The 19,639-nt window shown below is 45.6% G+C and overlaps 5 protein-coding genes and 1 non-coding gene across 6 annotated transcripts; 2 read left to right on the top strand and 4 right to left on the bottom strand.

Annotated features, from left to right (window-relative positions):
• Window positions 1–1,345: 1,345 nt before the first annotated feature.
• Window positions 1,346–2,570, top strand: DCG1 (Dcg1p). The gene has a single exon (XM_018854436.1). The coding sequence runs from the start codon at window positions 1,469–1,471 to the stop codon at window positions 2,156–2,158; it is 690 nt and encodes a 229-aa protein (XP_018712353.1). The 5' UTR covers window positions 1,346–1,468; the 3' UTR covers window positions 2,159–2,570.
• Window positions 2,571–2,635: 65 nt separating this feature from the next.
• On the bottom strand, window positions 2,636–2,717 carry METBIDRAFT_t89. The gene has a single exon. It is a non-coding gene; the product is annotated as a tRNA-Leu (tRNA).
• A 2,137-nt stretch (window positions 2,718–4,854) lies between these two features.
• OXR1 (Oxr1p) lies at window positions 4,855–5,691 on the top strand (the record flags this gene model as incomplete). Its single annotated transcript, XM_018858696.1, has 1 exon — window positions 4,855–5,691. The coding sequence occupies one exon, from the start codon at window positions 4,855–4,857 to the stop codon at window positions 5,689–5,691; it is 837 nt and encodes a 278-aa protein (XP_018712352.1).
• A 490-nt stretch (window positions 5,692–6,181) lies between these two features.
• MET13 (methylenetetrahydrofolate reductase (NAD(P)H)) lies at window positions 6,182–8,017 on the bottom strand (the record flags this gene model as incomplete). Its single annotated transcript, XM_018853854.1, has 1 exon — window positions 6,182–8,017. One exon carries the CDS (start codon window positions 8,015–8,017, stop codon window positions 6,182–6,184), a length of 1,836 nt encoding a protein of 611 aa, XP_018712351.1.
• A 522-nt stretch (window positions 8,018–8,539) lies between these two features.
• Window positions 8,540–12,921, bottom strand: KRE5 (Kre5p; the record flags this gene model as incomplete). Its single annotated transcript, XM_018858695.1, has 3 exons — window positions 8,540–8,565; window positions 8,643–12,648; window positions 12,691–12,921. The coding sequence occupies 3 exons, from the start codon at window positions 12,919–12,921 to the stop codon at window positions 8,540–8,542; spliced, it is 4,263 nt and encodes a 1,420-aa protein (XP_018712350.1).
• A 495-nt stretch (window positions 12,922–13,416) lies between these two features.
• Window positions 13,417–14,415, bottom strand: METBIDRAFT_10776 (uncharacterized protein; the record flags this gene model as incomplete). Its single annotated transcript, XM_018853853.1, has 1 exon — window positions 13,417–14,415. The coding sequence occupies one exon, from the start codon at window positions 14,413–14,415 to the stop codon at window positions 13,417–13,419; it is 999 nt and encodes a 332-aa protein (XP_018712349.1).
• Between the last annotated feature and the right edge of the window lie 5,224 nt (window positions 14,416–19,639).

Below are 19,639 nucleotides of genomic sequence, written 5' to 3'. Positions count from 1 at the left end.
ATTGTAGAAAGCTAGTATTGTCCGAAGCTGGAGTTGGTGTATAGCTAAAGATTGTAGATACCTGGGTAACGTGGAAAACTAGAGGTTGGGGGCAGCTAAGGATTGAAGAAAATTGGAGTATGTAGAGAGCTAAGTATTGTGGAAAACTGAAGATTGCCGACTGCTAAAGATTGTGGAAAACTGAAGTTTGCCGACTGCTAAAGATCGTGGAAAGCTGGCGATTGCAGTCGGCTAAAGCATTACATAGGTACAGCCAACACGCTTGCGCAAGCAATTGGCGTATGTATTATTACACAACATGGCGAATGCACACCTCTTTCATATCGGCAATACATCGGATCAGTAAGCAAAACTGTTCCGGAAGGACGCGGCATGTAGAAACGGGATACATAAGCGGCTGTACTTTTACACCACTGACTTCATGGCAAAACTCACGGCGCCACTCACAAAATGAGCACGTGGTGTAACAAAAAGGCGGGAATAGAAGGTTTCTTTAGAGCTACTAGACATGATATTTGGCATCACAGCAGGAGTGCATACAGGCGGTCATGGGCCTGGGGCAGCACAGGCAGAAGCAGACTTGCGGTTCTGGCCACGCTTCTCCTTCTCAGCCAGAGACCACAATCTCTCGAAGTTGCTATGTGGCTTTTCAGAAATATATGCTTGCGAAGTATTTCATATCAACCGTGCCGAGGTATCCTGGGTGGTACTTGTCCAAGTGGTTCTGTGGTGTTGTTAACTACCGGTCATGGACCCTCAGACTAGGCACATCACCAGCACATTCTCACTAATACAGAAAACCATATTGGGCAGTTCTAAGCCAGTTGATGGGCTTGACTCGCGATGTTTTTGCAATTCTCGGCTGCCTGCATCGAAAATCAGGCTGAAGCAGGGTGGGAAACACGATCTCAGTCTAGCATAGAATATCGCCACTAATAGAAGCCGGAGAGATCCCACATGATGACAACGAAACGGTCCGTACCAAAAGTCTGAAAGAACACCGAAGTGAGCTAGAACCCAGTTGAGATCTTTGATCATCAATGCACCCGGGCTCCGAACCCGCCGCACGTCACGTGACCCTTATCTCCAACGGCCTGCCGAATCGTACGCCCATCACAGGCCTGTTCATCTACTGCTCCCATACTGGCGAGTGCCGGCTGTCAGTTCATTGTCAGCTCTTTTTCCAGAATTTGAAACGGGCGAAACTGTTTATAAAATCGTGATTCGGCCCTGCGGTGCGTCCGGTATCGGCGCTCGGCGACAGGCCCGGCCCGCAGCTTATCGAAGCGAAGCAAGCCAATCACTATTTCTCCATACTTCCCCGGAAAGACATCACATAGCGCTACCAACCCCCACCCATCGCAGTAGAAAACATCTTATATTCTCCTCATTTCTCTACCCGGACCATATTTGCAAATACGGTCGAGTCTGGCGCCGTTTCCCGCAAGTTCAAGCACATTTGCACCCAATGCCATCCATTCTTGTCATCAACCCCAACTCGTCCACAAAAGTAACCGACGGTCTCCGGGCGATCTTGAATGCACCTGCAGGAATCACCCTTGAGTTCTACACGGCGCCGGCGTCGTCGCCACGGGAAATCGATGGTGCACAATCGCTGGTTCTCTCGGAGCAGGCCACGCTTCCGGATCTAGTGAAAAAAAACCTCCATACTGCCCACGATGGCTATCTTGTATGTTGCTACTCGGACCACCCGCTAGTAAACAGTCTAGCACAGATCACACGGCTGCCTGTGTTGGGGATTATGCAGGCCACATTGCTCTACAGCTATGCCAATGCCCGCCTCCAGAAGCTGTTTGTTTTGACCAGCACCAGCGGCTGGAACCCGCTTTTGGACGAAGGAATTACGGCCTTTGCTGGGACCGGTGTGTTCCCACTGCACAAGTTCCAAAAGACGCGTGCTCTTGACGTGTCTGTCTTGAGTTTAGCCGACCCTGCGGAATTCAAGAAAATCTCGGACCGCCTTGACTTCTTTTTGCAGGAGTACAAGGACGACCACATTGACTGTGTTTTGTTGGGCTGTGCGGGAATGGCGGGCTTAGACGACAAGCTTTCTGCCATGTACCCGCACATCGAGTTTGTCGATAGCTGCAAGGCCGGCGTGGCATTTCTTGTGAGTCTCATGTCGTTTGCCAAGTAGGACCTTCTGTTTGAGCAGTTTATATAGAACTATGCTTCTGGCGAGTAAGAATACATAGTATTTGCTGGAGGACGCCAGGACTGGCTGTATGAAAAGATTCATTTGGGCTGTCTTTTGAGCCCCATGGGTCTTTCGTTTGACTTCTGTGAGAGGGCTGATGTTTCGATGATTACTCTTTATCCATTGTTGGTTGGTGACTCTCGAATTCAAAGACTGGAATACTTACTCGTAGTCAGAGTTCATTGTCTCCATCGCCCATCTTGAGGACTGTGAATATCAGTCCGGATCGAGTTTATGGCGATTAATGCGGTGATCGGGAGGAAGGTTAGTTTCTGAACCATGAGGGGTTAAGCCCACTTCACAGTGTGAATTCTTCATGGTAATTGTAGCAGAGAGAAACTTCTTTTTACAATAAAGACTAGTTTATTACACAATTGTCAGAAATCTTGTGCCAATCAAATAATATTTAAAAAATATTGACTCCGGCGTGATTCGAACACGCGCATCTTACGATAACAGAACTTGAGTCTGCCGCCTTAGACCGCTCGGCCACAGAGCCTCCGATGGAATATTGTACGATGTGAATTTATTAATGCAGAAATACTAATTAGCCGCAAAATTTGTTGCACCTGCATATCAAAACAAGCCTGTCGTCACAAGTCTGATCTAATTTTGTCAACAACGGCTAATAATGCAAAGAAAAAAGGTTTATAAACTCAAATTTAATTTGAGTTGCGCTAGATTGTATTTTGGTGTCTGGACTAAATATGAATTGATTTGTCACCGCGATGTCCAAGTGGTTGCCATTCGTTATGAGCAGACATCCTTTGGAGGAGATTCACATCCTCTTTGGGAGATTTGGTGAATAAGTGCCCACGTCATCTCGCCTGAGCCAATGTGGCTATCGATTAAAGGTTTTCTCTTCATAGCTTTTTGTTAGTAGATATTTACTCGAAGACGCGGACAGTCGCAGGGAGAAGCCCCATACGTCCTCTCCAACCATCTGAATTGAAGCTACTACTACAGGTAACTCATCCTAGGAGCCAATCACGTGATTTGCAATACGTCAACAGAAAGGGGCTGAAAAGACCGTCCAGGTCGTGGATAACGGCAGGAGGGGGGCCGAGTTCCGACACTTGGTACGTCTCTGGGAGCTGGGTTAAGGGTTTTTGTATATATTATTTGTATAGTTTCGCTCCTTTAATCGAGTGAATCTACCAAATACAAATCATCAAGAAGTTTCTTCCTTAAAACTAATATCCACCAGAAGAATCATGAGGAAAATGAGAACCGCCGGTAAATACACCCGTTGCCCTTCCAATAAATACGCTGTGGCCAAAAGCTCTGGAGAAGCCTTTTTGATGAGCCAATTATGAAAGACATTTAAAACAGTGACGGTGATTGATGTCATTTTGCGCAAACATGCCTCTAAAGAACCACATCTGGGAATCTTGACGTCTGTGCTGACCTGTTCATCTTACTTGAAATGAAACTCATGATATGCATTTCTCTATGTAATTCAGGCTGTACGACATATAATTCAACATTAAATTTATACTGGCAGCGTTCTATACTCTAGCTATACTATTAATCAGTTGTAATTGAATATTTCAATATTTGATGACGAAAAATCCAGTATTTGTCCAACGAGGAACCCATGGTTCGGCGATATCAAGCGCGAGGCCAGGCGATGTCCAGTATCAAATATATCTATGAAAATTGGTTGATTGATGCAATCAAGAGAAAGCCTGCTTTTTGATTTTAAATGGGCTTGAGCCTAAATGATATTACGAATCAGTGTGCAAACTAAATATCACAGTCCATTCAGCAGAGTCGACAAAGCATTGCAAAGTCAACAATGAGAAGCACTCTGCCCGACAACACTTGCGTCGGAATAATATAACTAAGTGAGTATATACATAATTGAGTTTGGACAGGCTCGAAGCATTATGCGACTAATAAGGCGGTTATGATTACTAATGGAGATTTTGAGGCAACATTACTTTTCTGTGTTCAACACTCTCCACAGGGTGAATTGCCCTTGCGGCACGTCTTCATTCCATGTACATTCCAAATTAAGGAATATGCATTTAAGGCAACAAGGTAGAGTATAGTTTCTGCTTTATGGCTTATTCAATTACGAGCCCAATTTTCTCCTCACAAAATAGAAATTCGTGTCATCAAACGGATTGTCTGGTGTTGTGAAAGCAACGTGGGAATGACTTCACAGATTCGTTCCCAAAGCTCTCGCTTTCATAACCTACCTTGCTCAGGCTAGAAGCGAAGAAAAAAATTAGCTAGTCCCCCAAAGAAATACGGCTGTTTCGAAAACTTACAAAAAGCCACACCACCCTTCAAACAGCCAAAAATTACAAAGGGAACAAAAGGCCCTACAAGTCCATGGCACATGTACGATGTCTAACCACTAATTGCACCCCGTCAAGCTTCCCCAGATCGCCGCGCGTCCTGCACACGCGCGCCCCTCCGGTCTCCCCACGAAAACTCAACTTAGCCGCCCGATACTACCCTCTTCTCGTCTAGGAGCCGTGCCAAAAACACCAAAAAAGCACAGAAAAAGCACAGAAAAGCACAGAATACGTCCAGAAAAGCCGCCGTTGTTACCAATGGACAGTACAGCCCCAGACCCCGGCGCGCCGCGCGAGCAGCCACGCAAAGTGCGTGCTTTTTTTGAGAAGATGATTCGCGGCCAGGGCTCCGAGACCTCGTCCACTATGGCAACGCCCTCAGAAGCTGGAAGCGAGGCCAGCGACACAAACACAAACCCACTCCCGCCGCTTCTGGACCTCGGCTTGCATGGGTACGCGTCCGGCACACACCGCCGGCTCATGGACGCGGAGTTGGCGGCCAATCTCCGCTCGCTAATGCCGGCCCGCCTCCAGCTATACGACGACTGGCACTTACTCTACTCGCTCGAGCAGGACGGGATTTCGCTCAACACGCTCTACCGCCACAGCAGCCCGGAGCACCAGCGTGCGCAGCGGCAAAAACAGCAGAACCACGGGTACGCGGAAAACGTGGTCAAGGCCATGGTGCTGTTCCAAACCCCGGGCGTGGATGCCGCGCGAGGCACGCGGCCGCACGGCTATGTCTTGGTGATCGAGGACGAGAAACGCAACAAGTTCGGCTGCTTTCTCAACGAGCACTTGCGGCCGCACGACCACCGTCGCTACTACGGCAACGGCGAGTGTTTCCTCTGGAAGTGCGAGTGGTTCGACCGCCACCAGTTGGGCCCGGCCCACGGGCTGGACCCGCGCCGCCGCCAGCGGTTCAAGGCGTTTGTGTACACGGGCGTCAACGACAATGTCGTCTACTCAAACCACGACTTCATAGCGGTGGGGCTGTCGGCCGGCAACAACGGGCTCTGGATCGACAAGTCGCTCTACCTGGGGGTGTCGTACCCGTGCGACACGTTCGGCAACGAGATTCTCAACGAGCACGGGTGCACGGGGCACAAGTTCGGCAAGTTCAAGATCATCAACTTGGAGCTCTGGCGGGTCGGGGACTTGGCGTAGCAAACACTGTGTTGGGCAGGGACCCATGGGACGGCGGGCCATTCCCAGCGATGAGGGACCATGCCTGGGGTTTGGGGAAAGCCGCCGACGCGCTGCAGGGCATGAACACTACGGCATGCCACGCAATTGGCCGGCCACTTCAATGGGCTGGCAGCCACCCCGGGCGGTGCGGCGCACCCGGGGACGGGCGCCCAGCAAGCTTGTTCACTTTTGTATTGGTAAAACCATGCCGTTGAGGATGCTATATAAAATTTTGAGTTCATGGCACTGGATGCAGAAAGGGTAGTTGAAAACATAAAACAGGGTCGTGGCAGCACTGCTCCCGGGCACACCCTTCTGAACGGCGATGCCGGGATGATCCTTGAAAGAGTTGTTTTATCACCAAGTTGAATTAGATAAAAACCGAGTCGAATGACTCATGGTAAAGCGTGGGGGGTCGAGAAGTGAAGGAAGATGCGCAGCGATGCAAGGGCTAAATGCTTTCAGGACCTTAGTTGGCCGCCTCGGTGAGGCCGTGCAACAACTGGAACATGTGGCTGTTGTCGCTGGTGAAGTCGTTGTTCACCATGTTGCACAACACATAGTTGTTGCCGAACCCGGTCAAAAACCGCGAGAAGGCGTCAATCTTCTCCGCCTCTACAAGCTCGCCAATGACTTTCGAATGGAAAATCGTGTCCCATTCTTTGATCAAAGAGAACACTTCGTCTTTCCAGGCCAAGAACGACACCTTCTCCACAATGGTAGGCTGCAAGATCTCTTCGCCAGGAAACACGCCCCATGTGACTGCATTGATATCGTCGTCATGGGCGTTGGTGGTGAGGTTGCCTTCTTTGTCCACCATGTAGAACGAGATGAGTCCAGTTGGGTCTGCTTGGTTGTGTGTCTCTACTGCGGTCACTAGACGAGAGGCGACATCTTTATGAACCATGAACTCCAAGTACTGTTTCTGGTAGACAAAGCCGTTTTTGGGGCCCCAGCCATGGACCTTGTCGTTGGATCTCACGGAGTTGAGCGCGGTCTGAGAGTTTAAAGTGATAAACCCATTTTCATTGAGTTTGATCAAGGATTCTTTCAACACGTTCGTGTCGGTGCCAATGGGCCCGTCACTCCAGGGTAAGGCCTTGACTTCGTTATTCAAGTACCTGATCACAATGTTGGCCAAGTCCTTGAGTTCTTGTGGACAGCCCCACAACTCCAAAGCCCTTTTTGGCGACTGTCTCAAAAGCTCGGACGCAGAGAGATCAATGTCTCCAAAAGCTGGAGATCTCGAGTCACCCCATCTACCGTTGGGGAACTCGTCCCACCCAGACGTCCGGCTGATGTATGAGTACTTCCTGTTCTGCCAGAAGATTGGTCTGATGGCCTCCTTTGATCTGTTTGGGTGCAAGGATTTTCTCCAAGGAAGATCTTCGCCCACTGCATCGATTTCCTTCACGCACTCAACCAAGTTCAATTTCTCCAACAACATGATTGTAGATTTCTCCAAGTTCATGGTATAAAAATGCAAGTGGTTGACGAAGCCGGAGTCGATGAGTTTTTGGCACAAGTCGGCCACGAGCTGCGAACCAAGTTCTCTGACAGCGAAATCGTCCTCCTTGATGGGGTCCAATGCATCCAAAAAGTGCTGCGGAACTGCCACCTGCGACCAGTTGGCTCTTCTGATGAAAGCGGAGTAGGTTGAGATGGGCATGATTCCGGGAATGATCGGAATGTTGATACCGTAGTCCCTAATTTTGCGACACCAGCCAATGAAATTGTCAACATCGTAGAACATCTGCGTGATGATGAAGTCCGCACCAGCGTCAGTTTTCTCCTTCAAGTATTGCAACAACTTGCCGTTGTCGTTTTCCTCAGGGTGGCCCTCGGGGTAAGCGGCGATACCAATGTTGAAGTGGTCGCCGTAGTTTTTTCTGATGTACGCAATCAAATCTTTGGCATACCGGAAGTCGCCCGTGGACTCCGAGCCGTCCAAAGGAGGGTCACCCCGCAAGGCCAAAATGTTTTGGCATCCGGCTTTGAAAGCCTTTTCCAAGGCTTCGTCAATGTAAGACACGGCCATATTCGTGCATGTCAAGTGCATACACGTCTCGAGCCCCAATGTCGATTGGGCAGTGTACACCATTTCATTGGTCAACGAAGAAGAGCGCCCACCAGCGTTCCACGTGATGTCAACAAAAATCGGGTTCAAGTCGTACATTCTGTCCATTCTGTCGTAAAGATTTTGCACACCTTGCGACGTCTTGGGAACAAAGAACTCGAAAGAAAAGGTAGCGGGAGGCGGATTGGCACCGCTGTGGGCCTGTGTCAATTTTTCCGTGATTTTCATGGCCAAGCAAGTGGTGTGGGAAGTTGATCAAGAGTTTTGGACAGGAAAAACACTCGTTTCCTCAACGTGATTGCCTGCTTTTTTTCAGATCGGTATTGTTCGAGCACGAGAGGTCCTGCACACACGACGCAGTGTGCAAGTGAGTCACGGGCACACAGTGGACCGGTCGTATAGCCATTCGTATTTTTTCCCGGAGAAGAGCAGCTGGGTGCGGTGGACAGAATCACCAAGTAAAATGAATCCAGCAGTTTTGGATTGCTTTTTTCAAAATCTGCTGGGGTGGGTTGCAGGTTCTTCCCAGACGAGGCTCATTGACCCAACGAGCAATTGATGAACTTTCACGTGCACTGACACCTACGTCCCTGTGCAGGCCGTATCTCATGCAAGGCGCCGTTATCGCACGGATTGCACACAGTGCGCGAATTGGGTGCAATTCTGGGGTAGCAGCACGCGAATGAGTAAGTAGAGCTCATCATGAACAATTGTAGCTCATCATGAACAATTGGAGCTCATCATGAATAGTTAGAGATCATCATGAATAGTTAGAGCTCAATGAATAAGCTCATCATGAATAATTAGAGCTCAATGAATAGTTAGAGCTCATCATGAATGATTTCAAGTGAGCCGTCGCCCAAGCTTTGGAGCTGCTCGTTGTATTTCTGCCACTCGGGAATCAGGCGAAGAGCCTTGGCGATTTTGGGCTCCAGTGACGTGGGGTCGTCACATAAATCAATCATCTTAGCATGTTCCTTCAGTGCCTGCGAGCACCACGTCTCACACCAGAGCCATTCTTGCGGCAAGGAGAAAATCGGCACCGTTCTCTGAAGATTGTTGGGCAAATCCTGGTCGAGATTGGAGAGCGAGCTGGGATCAGAGGAAAGCCTTTGATAGTGCGAGCGTAATTTGTCGCCTATGGCGTTTTGCCTAAATGTCTTCAAGTCCACCACGAAGAGTGCACTGATATGGTACTTGAGATCATCTTTCAAAACCGTCTTCCAGTACCCTTGTTCCCAAAACCGGAACCCTTTCATATCCTCACGAGACTCGCACATGGGCGTGAATCCATATGGCGCGCCCTGCAAGTCTTGATGCATCAACTCAGAAAGGTCGGTCCGGGCAATTTGATCCGCGTCAACGAAAATGACCCTGTCCAAGTCCGCAGGGAACAACACGTCGAGAAATAGAATTTTGTACGCCCACACAGTTCGGCGAATTTCGGTCTGCTGTCTCAACCAGATCGGCCACTTGTAAGAGATGAGCTCGTATTGAAAGTCATATTTGGCCGCCAACATAGGCAACTGCGCCTTGAAGTGCAGACTCAAAAAGTCCTCAAGAAGCCAGAATTTCAACGTCTTTTTCGTATGCGTCTTAACAGAGAGCATCATGATAGCCATTAGTTTCTCGTAGTTGAGCCCGCTTGCAATGCTGAAAACGTTCACTTCCGCTGAACTAGCACCGGCTCTCAAACTATCGTTTGGCAACGCCTGTGATTCTCGGGTACGCACGTGGATGAGGTTTCCAGAGAGTGAGAAAACCGAGAGAGAAGTTGAGTCCAAGGCTTCATCATTTGCAAGATACCTATTGCGGTGGGCCGAGAGCAAATCGTATTGCTTGTCCTTTTCAAGTATATTCTTGATCTCAAGCTGCCAAGTGCCTGGCTCAAGCCGCAACTGGTTATACCCCATGGTTTCCATCGTGAATCCTTCACGGGGCCCGTGTCTGTTGGTTGCTTGCAATATCAAGCCGGGGACAGGCGCACCGGTTTTGACGTTTCTGACGAATGCCTCCACCGCGATTTTGCTCAAAACAAAGTCTGCGGCAACGTTCTCATCAGAAACACTCAAGTCGTTGAGATCGAGATCCGCAGATGATTCGTTCTTCGCAACGTACCACCTGTTAGGTATGTCGACACCAACTCTGTAGTTTGAATCAGGTAAAGCCTCAAAGCTCTCCGTTCCAGCTCTGAGAAAATGTCCATCAGCAGTGAAGCTGGGCGTCAGTCCTGAAAATCCAGACGCATAAAATCTGTCGAGTGTCGAAGGCCCGTCAGTCTGTGAGAGAGGCTGCAAGAGGACAATGATGTTGAGGAAAGGTAAATCTTGCAACGACTCCACTGTGGCGATCAATCTTTGTGAAAACTCGTCGACAGGGTCGAGGGTTATCAAGATATCCAATGGCTTTTCATCGTTGTAGTCAGTGAGCTCGACCGAGTTCTGGAAATTCAACGAGGAAAAGTCAAATCTCGCCACGTCTGTGCGCACAATAGAATCCTCCAAATTGAAAGATTCGGTGATGACAGACGTAACTAAGTCGTACCAGTCCATATCATCAATATTCTCAGGCTTGAAATCGATGATCGTCTGATATTCGAAATCTTCTGGGTATGCATTGAGCACTTCGTCTATTGTGTCCAATCGTTGTGGAAATTCATATGCGAGGATCTGCTGTAGCTCGCGTACGTCGAGCACAGAGTCCAAGCGGAATTGCCTGGAGTTGAAAAGAAGAGATGACTGATGCAGTTGAATGCTGTTAGCTTCGAGAACGGCCAATTTGGCTGGATCTGGCTTGGAGAATGTCTGAACCCGCATATCGCCTATGGAGTCAACCATGCTTCTGAGCATGGGGGAAGTGAGCAGTTGACCAGAAAACTTGGAAATCAACGCGTCAAGAATTTGAGATTCCCTGGCGGTATTTATCACTCTCACTTGTGTCGACCTACCGTTGTATTGCCTCATGAACTTGAGAACCTGTATGAATTGATCGAGTACGATATTCGAGTTAAAGTCACCAATAAGCCAGAGAGTGACTGACGTCTGGCTTGGGTCAACGATTTTCTTGAAAACCATAGATGCTTCAAGGAGTTCGGGAGTGACGCGTTTATACCGGATGTTACCAGGATCCTTGGGGGTGACTCTCAAATTGCGAGAGGATTTTGAGCCGGAATACAAGACTTCTTTGAGCGGTTTTCCTTTGTCATCACCTTGTCGAATTGAGTTTTGAAGAACCTTCACATCATGAGTTATCTGCTGGCCCATTTGTGCTTGCCATTTTGTTGAGCGCATGTTGACAATGACGCCGTTTATCACCACTGAAGGTTCAGTGATGGAGAACTTACGGAGCGTGTCTTTATATTGCGTGTGCGATTTTCCACTGGAGTTGGCAACCAAGCCAAAAAGACTTTCTTCGTCTTCTGGACTTGCTTCGAAATATTTGTAAAGAAATGCAAGTCCCTCTGTGAGCTCACCTACTTCCAAGATGTGGTAGAACATTTGCGTGATCATGTCATCTTTGTCGCTTTCCACCAACGGGAGAATACCAAGTTGTTGCGGGATTCCCTTGTCTAAAATTATCTTGGACATGGCAAAAAACACCTTGAGTTGACTTTTGTTGGAAAAGTTGAGAACAAAAATGATATCGTGGACATTTTCCTTCAAGGGCGGAATTTGGCCTTGTTTGTACTGCGCTGCCTCTTGGATGTAAACTTTGACACGATCAGAAGAGTAAAGGTTGTAGTTATCATCTTGTAACAAATTGTTAAAGAACACCACGCCACCAGACGCAGGGTCGTCGGCTCGGAAAGTGTTTCTGTACAAGGAATATCTGTTGTGTGATGAGCCTGCTCTATATTCATTTTCCTTATAAGCGCTCAAGAGGGCGAATTTGGTGAACAATTTTTTGGCTTGTCGTTTGGAAAAGCCGAGATTTTCCATCAGTTCAACAAGCTTGATCTCATCATTGAGTTTTTCAATAATGTATGGCATGTCTGTCTCAAGCCTGTGCACCATGGCACCATTGATGAACATTCCAATAAGATCACGAGACGCGCCCTTATTTTCGTTCGCCTTTGAGTTTTCCAAAACAGACTTGAAATTGGCAGGCCTTTTGACATTTGCTAGATGCGGTGCATACTTGGGGAGGTTTTTCAAAAGCAAAGATAGCTTCTCGAATCTCTCTGCTGGCTTTGCATCAAGAACAAGTGCTGTGAGCATTTCAGAAACCTGTGGGAGCTGGCTGGCAGCAATCTCGGAGACTTCGGCATTTTTATGCCTTTTCAAAAACTCAGAAAGAGAGCCGGTTTCTTCTGGTTCTTTGTGGACACCTGGCTGCTTGCTTTTGACAGTGAGCGTCTTCCCGTATCCAGAGAGCAAAAGCGGAAGCAGTGGCTCAGTGGGAACATATCTCCATACAAACTGCAAGTTTCCTGTTTCCGCCAACAGAAGAAGAGTGGAAATCATGCCGGAAAACCGCTGACTATCCGGAGACCCATATAATGTGAGCAATGGAGCATCAGGATTCGAGCCCACGGGTCGATCAAAAGCGAGTTTGGGCTCTGATTGCTTATCCAATTGGAGGGCAAACAAGTCCAGCTCGGAGCAATACACTTTGGCACCGTATTTCACCCATGCCCCCAAAGGATCGTCGATTTTCTCGCCGAAAGAGTCGGTGGCACACTGCTTAAGCACAAGGGCCTCAGTATAGGGCCGAACTTCCGTGTGGTAGTGGTCGATGTGTGCCTGGATCCGGGGAGAGAAGATGCTATGGACCAAATTGAGGTTGAGAAAGCCAATTTGCGTTTCTGTCAACTGCCGAATGAGGCTCTTGTAGAGTCCTTCGTCAGTACTTGAGTCCGTCTCTGAGTCGTATCTCTGTGGCGAGACATCGACAAAACCTGCATCAAAACTTTCGCCTTCTTCGTCGGAATCACCCCAGTCCGACTCAGCGAGTGTATCACAGAATAGAGACTTGATTGCAGGGACATAAAGGGACTCATTGTGCGAAGCCAACGCCTCCACCAATTGCACTTGGAATGGAGAATCAGTCCAGTTAGCACGCAAGTTTACTGCCACAGAGGCAGCAAACACGTGACCACACAATGCAGCTGGTAAGACTACGGAAAGACGCATGAGGAGTACTGTGGTTTTAGAGATCTGGAACACGTCTAATTGCATTGCCACGATCCATGTAGATGGCGCGGCTGGGAATAGTGCCTGCACGCGCAATGGCTCGTCTAATTTGAGGCGGGGTTTTCTGGCCATATGGACCATGCCGAATGAAGGGAAAAAATAGAGTGAACGGGAATCATTATTTTGAGCTCTTCTGAAACAGTAAAACGAAACTGTCTAATACGCAAAAAAAGCAAGCAAGGATGGGTCAACCGGAAAAGTAGTGTGGTTCCATAGCGCTGTATTGCGCGCGTCTACTGGATATCTAATGGTCCAGGTGCTGAACAACTAAGACAGGGCAAAAGCAGCGATTCATACGGGACTGTTAATTTCCAGTCCAGACTTCAGCCTCCGCAAAAGAGAAAACCGTTGTTTTTGGTTGCAGTGTAGGAGCGCAACGTTGCAACCCACCCAAATAGTCATGGGCGCCAAGACCTTGCACACAGTTCAACAATCTCACCATCTGCCGCTGTTGCCTCCCTGGTTGGATCCACTGTATCCCCCGCTCCCGTAGTTACTTCCGTGCAGGGGTTTCTGCTCGCCGTAGCCCCAGGAGTTGTCGTTGTCGCCGCCGTATCTGCCGCTGCCACTGCCTTGGCCATCGTTTCTACCGCCATAGCCGCCATGGTTCCCAGCGTTATTATAATGGCCTCCATTGTTGCCGCTGTAGCCACTATTGTTGTTATTGTAGCTGGCTTGGTTTCCGCTGGAGTGGTTTCCGCTGCCAGTTAAGCCTCCAAGAAGACTATCCATCATACCGCCGGCACCAGAGCTACCACTTTGGTTGCCGTTACTTCCGTGGTTTCCTTGGCTTCCGTGGCTTCCGTGGCTTCCGTGGTTTCCTTGGTTTCCATAGTTTCCTTGGTTGCCATAGTTTCCTTGGTTTCCATAGTTTCCTTGGCTTCCGTAGCCCCCTTGGTTTCCTTGGCTTCCGTAGCTGTCATGCTTATTGTCGGGCTTGCCAGTGACAGCACCCATGATACCACTCACTAGACCACTGGCACTGGATCCGCTGCTACCATGGCTCGAGTTGTATGTCTGGTTTCCGTGATTTGAGCTTTGGCCCTGGTTTCCATAGTTCGAGCTGTGGCCCTGATTTCCGTGACTGTTATGGCCACTTCCGCTGCTCCCAGTGACAGCCCCAACAATACTGCCCAACATATCCGACGTGCTACTCAGGCTTCCATGGCTGCTTCCATGCTTGCCGCTGCCAGTCAATTTTCCTACGATGGCATTCTCAATCATGCCACTGAATCCCCCACTATTTTTGTGGCTGCTTGAGCCGCTGCTGCTTTTGAAAGCAGCCCCAATCGCTGAAGAAAGAAGCCCCCTATCGCCATCTTGTTGCTGGTCGTCTTGCACATTGGCTTGAGAGCCGGTACTCTGAAGCTGCTCGCTACTCACGTCCTGTCTTTCGCCCTGTTTTCCAGAACTGTAAAATTCGTTGGCCGACATATTTATACGTATAGCACTATATATTGAAAGAAGAGAGTGGTGGAAAGAAGGAGAAACGGAGAGTAATTGGAGCGTTGCATGCTAGAATGTCCTGTATGTATCACGCGATTCTAGAAGTGCACCGGCAAAACAGCGGGGAGACCCGCCGCGTGGGGAAATCGAGAAATGACCAATATACGAAAATGCTGAATGTTGGGCGCCCGTGTTGTATTTTGAAATACCCCTTTTTTTCTTTTTTTCTCAGAGATCAGGTCTCACTATCTGTCTCAGAAATGATGTTGATTTATATGTAACAATTTAACCTGAGGCTTAGGGTGTTTTGAGCCTCGCGAATCGTTCTTCGTATAATTTCGAGCTGCTTTCTATTTCAAAGGTGCAGTGTGTTGTCAATCATTTTTCTTTTTTCAATGTGTTGTTTCGGCTATTTTTTTTTTCTGAGATCTATTTTGGGAAGGAACATACAAGAAAAACAATATATTAATGGTTTTGGATGAAGCCTGTTTTGCCTTTCTCTAAGGTCCCAACTAGCAGCCTAAGACTGATGGTCCATGTAAGCGCGTATTTATATATATGCACTTCCACCATGAGTTTCGTCTGCCATCAAGTCATACCCCCCATAGCATGTCCTTCCTATCTCCAGGGTCTTTCCCGTTACACCCACACGATAGGATACATACGGCATGATTATATATGTTATTCTAGGGAGTCATTGATACATAGTAGTAGAGGCACGTATTTGTCCCGCGAAGTCCCTCACATATTCTCCATGATTAGGGACAAAATATACAGCTAGAATTTGATTCATTCTAAGTCCAGTTTGGCATTTTTCTTGGTTTTGAACGACGGGAGTATATTGGTGAGTCGACCAGTCTAAGTAGCTCCAAAAAAAAGTCTTGTTCAAATTTCTTTTCGTTATCCTTACTTTCCATTTTTAGTTTTTTTGTGATTTGTGTGAATAAATGTGAACAGTGATTTTTTTTCGACCAATTAGAAGCTTTCTTTTTTATAAAACGGTTTTAAAAGCAATAAATTTAACCGGCAGTGAATGTGAAAAAAACATGGAAATCGGAATGGCATGAATTTCACTGTCATGTTTGGGGAGAGAACTCTGAGCAAAGCTGTCAAGATTAAATTCGTGAATTCAAAGTATTGATCCTGAGCTACCAATATAACGAAGCTCTACCACTGTCAGAAAAATAGGGCAAACCATTTTGTACAATATTCATTATCGAAATCAAAAGTGGCCTTGGTCACATGGTGAATTATGTTCTATGATTCTAGGAAGATGGTCAGTATATTGACTACCACCTGTTTCCCGAGCACTGTACATGAAAGCATCTCACAATACTATAATTAGCTGGAGACATTCAGGCGCAGCCTTTGCTTAAATATGACTGCAGCGTCCAAAAGGGCAGGATTTTGTATTGGTTGCCTCTCAAAAGCTCCGCGTTTTTTGGCTTCAGGTGATAACAGAAGAGGACTTCATGTGAACAAAGATCTATGGTATCGGATCATTGAGGTCTAAGGTTGTTTTTTTTCTTGGTAGCTAAATTAAATTTAAGTGTAGATCTGTAGAACGGCTATATGTATTAATTCAACTAAATCAAACACATATGCCTAGTGTCGGACTAGAGTCTGAATGTTTTCAATCACAACCAGAGTAGTTTCGTTTTCGGAAATGATTGTACTTTTGGTCTCAGACATCTAGCGCAAGTCCCATTTTAAAGCTTATCTCACTTAAAGTGCTAAAAAGATGTCTTTCAGTATACACGTGCGAGAAGATACTTGCGAGTTTTTTTTTTTTTTTTCTTGAAGTGTTTCGACCAAGATTAGTGTTGTTTTATCTTCGGTATGAGCCTTATCAATTTGCAAAATTTATCCCCACCCCCTGCCACAGCTTTTTCGTTTATTGTGAAGATGAAATACAGCTCTCTCAATTGTGATAAAAAAATGCAAACAATGGCTGAACTTCAAAACATTTTCTCCTCGTAGAGTTAGCGAAGTCTTTGTTTCAAAGCTCAAGAGACTGACAGAAAATAAAGCTTTCCCACGATGTTAAAATTCTTCTTCTTGAATTCTGGCTCAACTTCGAAAAGTAAAGAATGCAACGGTGTAGAAGTTATAGACATCCTCGGAAGATGCTTCGCTTTTAAAGTATTTTTCAGCTATACTCTTTAAGTTGATAACAAATAATGCTAAACAATGAGCAAAGTAAGATAAACTTCTCATATTCAAGATGTTTAAGTGGTCGTTGTAAACGTAATGTAATCAGATATTCAAGCACATCTACGAAGGGTCTTAATTGGCCAATAAAACAATTTTGATCTAGAGATAAATTACAACGAGGAGACGCTTGGCCATCCGTTAACCACAAATTTTATAGCACTGCAATTTATACTTATCAAGACTATGTGTGGTCTGGAATAAAGATTGATGATGTTGAAAGTAATTTCATCACATTTTAAGGTAATCTTAAAAATTCTGAAATAAACGAGATTACTAAAAATATTTTGGAGAACCAAGGGCCTTTGCTTTTCAAGTTCCCTAGCTACAGAGAATTACTATTTGCAAGAAGATGAAGTCGTATTGTTTGAATGAAGTATTATAGAGCTGTATCCGTATATTGCGAGACGAGAACTTTGAGAACAGCAAACTTAAATACTGTCCGTAACACAGTTCCAGTACAAGACAGCTGAGCATTTGGAGCAACAAGTAGGCATACCTTAGAAAATATATGCACGGAATAGTGGCGAAAGATTTGAGGGCATTCTGAAAGAGCCACTCTGAGCTGTGCTACTCGAATCTTGTCAGTGTGTACACTTTGACACACGCCCGCTGACTGGATGCAGCTCTAATACTAAAATTATAAAAAAAAATTAATAGACGTCTTACTGGTGTAAGTCATGTAATACAGCCATATTCGTGTCAATCATTGGCACTAGTTTGCTGATTTTAGGAAATGACTTGAACTTCATTCTTGAGATTTGGAGAAACGAAAAATTGTATATTTCGAAAGTGTAAATTCTTGCTCTGAGTATCTTCAAGGCATACCCAGTCAGTCTGTTTATATATTTGCGATGCCCATAATAATCATATTACCCGTCACAATAATGCAATGCTGAACTCAATTAAGTTTGCCTGACAAAATCTTGGGATGGACATTCAAAGATTTCAAAATATGCAACTTCTTTGAAGAGGAAACCTTCAGATGGCACAGAATCTGGAGACCAAATTTAGGATTTTTTTCTTATACTGATAGTATTGGCAAAATAGACCAGCGCTTTAATTCATGTCAGAATAGTCATAGTAGAATCACAATGAGGTGGTCAGGATCATTGTTATATCTATTCTAACGCACAAATACAATAATAGAGTAGACATAGTCTGAATTTTGAAAAGCGTCTTATATAGCCCTGGACCTTTTTGAAAGTAACACCACATGCTTTTGACTGTGGCTATATTTATTTGTGTTGTTGTCACTTTTCGTCACAATGATCTATGCAAGCAGAAGCTATAGTGGAAAACCTATACTGAGAGCAATGGCGCTATGTTCTTCAATATACGCGGAGCTGATCACCGAAAAGCATCATTCGATTTCACTTTCTATGGGTTATGGTACAACAGAGTGAAGGTGAGTCTTACCAAAAAGATCATTGAGCTACAGATCTCTTCGTGGTATTTTAATACTCGGCAACTTCTTGGCCTTTTACAACCACAAGTCCCTTTAGTTGGCAGTAACTGAAATTTATAACTTGGTATCATATTGAGTGGTTGTACTATTATGGGTGCTGGCTTCAAATTCAAAATTGATTTCACGGATAGTGGGCTCATGGATGAAGCTATGCACATCTATATAAAGTCTTCTGAATCAGTGTTGAGCAATCCTTGTTTCAATAGTCAGACTTTTTTCGTTTTGAACCTGAAATAGTCGTCTTCAAGTGCTCTATGTTCGAAAGTAAACCCACAGAACTGTTTACTTTAGTTTGTTCCTGTGTATTCATATATTTGCAATATTGTCTTTTTAAAGACGTATAGGCTGGATTCTACATTCAGATACATTTATGTATTGTATACCATTGAAATATTTTTGATGACCTAAGGCTAAAAAAATGTAATCGTCTATCATAGAGTAGTAGTTTAATACTTTGATAAGTATTTTCTGACTGTATTCAAGGATTGAGTTATGAATGCTAAGAAAAATTACAGAACTTTGAAGAAGAAAGATGGTTCACTAAAAAAAGAAAGATGGCTGAAAAGCATGCTTCATTCCTGACAAGTGCGCAAGCTGATATTTGCTATTCAAGGAATATGATCGAATGTGGCTCGGTATTGGGTCAAGTTTTTAATTTTTCTAGGCCAAGCTAGATTGCTACTCTCTGTAAATCCTGCTTAATATTGTTTTTTGTAAGAAGTCAAAGATTCTCACCCGCTGGTATCGCTAATTGAACGCGTCTTAAAAATACAAGACGGTAACATTATTTCGTGTCACAGCTAAACATGCTTGAGATATGCCAAGTTGATCTCCTTTAGAGGTATGCTCATATTGATGGAACCATTTGCTTAAGAAAACCACGCTTCCTGAGCCTATCTCTTGTTTTGTCAAATATGCGATAATAAAGGAGATATTAGCTGCGATTTTAATCTACAGCAAAGCCACCCTGGCAGTAATTGGCTTTTTTTATCTTATTTCAGCAAAACTTTCTGTTCACACTTCAACCTATATTGTTTCTAAAACAGTACAATATGATAAACTTGTCAATGAAACTTCCACCTACAACGCGAAAGACTCCGATGCTCCGATGAAAGGTGCATTAGAATAGATAGCAGCTGACTCTTCTTTAATCATCGTGCTTTTCTAACTTAGAGCTAGCTTACATGTTTTCATCATCTCTAGATTCTAGAGTAGCTTAAGCCCGTGAATGCATTTTAGGACTGTCTACAAAATATACCAAGGCTCTAGTCTATTGTTTTGATCTGCATACACGTCGAAGAACGTGTTCCGCCGTATATATACAAAAACTAGCAAGCTATTCCTTGAATAAAATCTCAAAAATAATATGCATTGTTCCTTATTGATCATAGAAGTGCGTATGAAAGCGTGGACAACCACCCTCGACGTCTGACATCCAGAAAAGCATGAATATTTGCCCAAAGGGCGTTATCATTCTTTCATTAAATACTTTGAATTGAGCAGTGCAAGAAAATAAACTGGAAGCGGGGAAAC

Source organism: Metschnikowia bicuspidata (genome assembly GCF_001664035.1).
Source record: "Metschnikowia bicuspidata var. bicuspidata NRRL YB-4993 chromosome Unknown METBIscaffold_2, whole genome shotgun sequence".
Classification (NCBI taxonomy): Eukaryota; Fungi; Ascomycota; class Pichiomycetes; order Serinales; family Metschnikowiaceae; genus Metschnikowia; species Metschnikowia bicuspidata.
Note: the sequence above shows the minus strand (reverse complement) of the source record. Positions and strands in the feature narration are given on the sequence as shown.